The sequence below is a fragment of the Topomyia yanbarensis genome, chromosome 2, assembly GCF_030247195.1.
Source record: "Topomyia yanbarensis strain Yona2022 chromosome 2, ASM3024719v1, whole genome shotgun sequence".
NCBI lineage: Eukaryota > Metazoa > Arthropoda > Insecta > Diptera > Culicidae > Topomyia > Topomyia yanbarensis.
Window position 1 is genome coordinate 104509904 of NC_080671.1, and position 1287 is coordinate 104511190.

At 43.6% G+C, this 1287-nt stretch overlaps 1 protein-coding gene across 1 annotated transcript; it reads right to left on the reverse strand.

Moving 5' to 3' along the window:
- Positions 1 to 230: 230 nt before the first annotated feature.
- On the reverse strand, positions 231 to 830 carry LOC131679640 (uncharacterized protein K02A2.6-like). Its single transcript, XM_058960370.1, has one exon. It carries the CDS (start codon positions 828 to 830, stop codon positions 231 to 233), a length of 600 nt encoding a protein of 199 aa, XP_058816353.1.
- Between the last annotated feature and the right edge of the window lie 457 nt (positions 831 to 1287).

The window sequence follows — 1287 nt, forward strand, 5'->3', positions numbered from 1 at the left end:
TGGTGTCTGCAAATATCCTTGTTCCGAGGGTTGCTGGAAATCTGTGAAAGAATCAGAGAGATTGGAAGTTAATGTCGTAGACGGTCACCTTTTCAGGTGAGCAACTGGTCGCCGGTATTTCACTTCGTCTTCCTTGACGATTGTCGTATCATTGCCGGATCGCTCGGGTATGGTAAACTTTTCCATTTTAAAATTCGGCTCGAGTTTGTCGTATTCGTAACTCGCCATCATTACGACACCGAATCTTTTGCATGCCTTCGATGATCCGAATATATCATCTCTTGCATGTTCTTTATCGCATCGTTTTCTCGAATATCTTCATCTCGGTTCCAATGGAGATCTGTCCGCAATGACGGCAACAGGTCTTCAACCGGCCGTCCAGTTAGGAACTCCAAAGGAGCTTTCTCCGTAACTGAATGAGGAGTAGTGTTATACATATACACGTACTTGTCTAAACTCTTCCTCCAGTCTGATTTGAGGGCCTTCGAAATCCGTAGTGTCTTCAAAATCCCCTGGTTCTGCCTTTCCACCAAACCATTCATCTGAAGCCAATAAGATATAGTTTTAACTAACTTAATGTTTCTGCTAGCACAATATTGAGAAAATTGTTCGCTTGTGAACGGCGGACCGTTGTCCGAACGAATTGATTCAGGATACGTATGTTCTTTGAAAATCCTCGCAAGCGCTTCGATCGGGCTAGATGCAGTCGTGCTCTTCATCTCCATCACATCGAGATATCGGCTGTAGTAATCCACTACGACTTGGAAAGTAGCAAACTCTTTGGCTGATAAAAAGTCAATGGCAATCGCTTGCCAAGCTCTTTCTAGCATTGCCTTACGACTCATGGGTTCAGATGGGTTTAGACTACTAACAGCTATACAATGTATAGTATATATACTACTAACAACTATACAATGTATAGTATACATCCAACACACTCTTTTACGGTACTGCAGACATCGCTATCCATACAAGGCCACATATTGTCGCAGATTACGACGCATGACTATAATCCCGGGGTGGCCACGGTGCGCAATATTCAACGCTCGTCGTCGTAGTTTCAGTGGTAGTATAATTCTGTCCTCACGTACCACGAAACCTTCTATCAAACCTAGTTCTTTACTGAAGGCTTCGCACCGGAATAAATCTGATGACCAATTCTGTGTCTTCAATGCTTCCATAAATCCACTAAGTGTTGGCAGAAGGCGATTCACCGATTGCACAGAGGAAATGCTGTGTAGATCCATCAAACGCCGCATCCTTTTTAGTACACAAGCGAGATAGTAC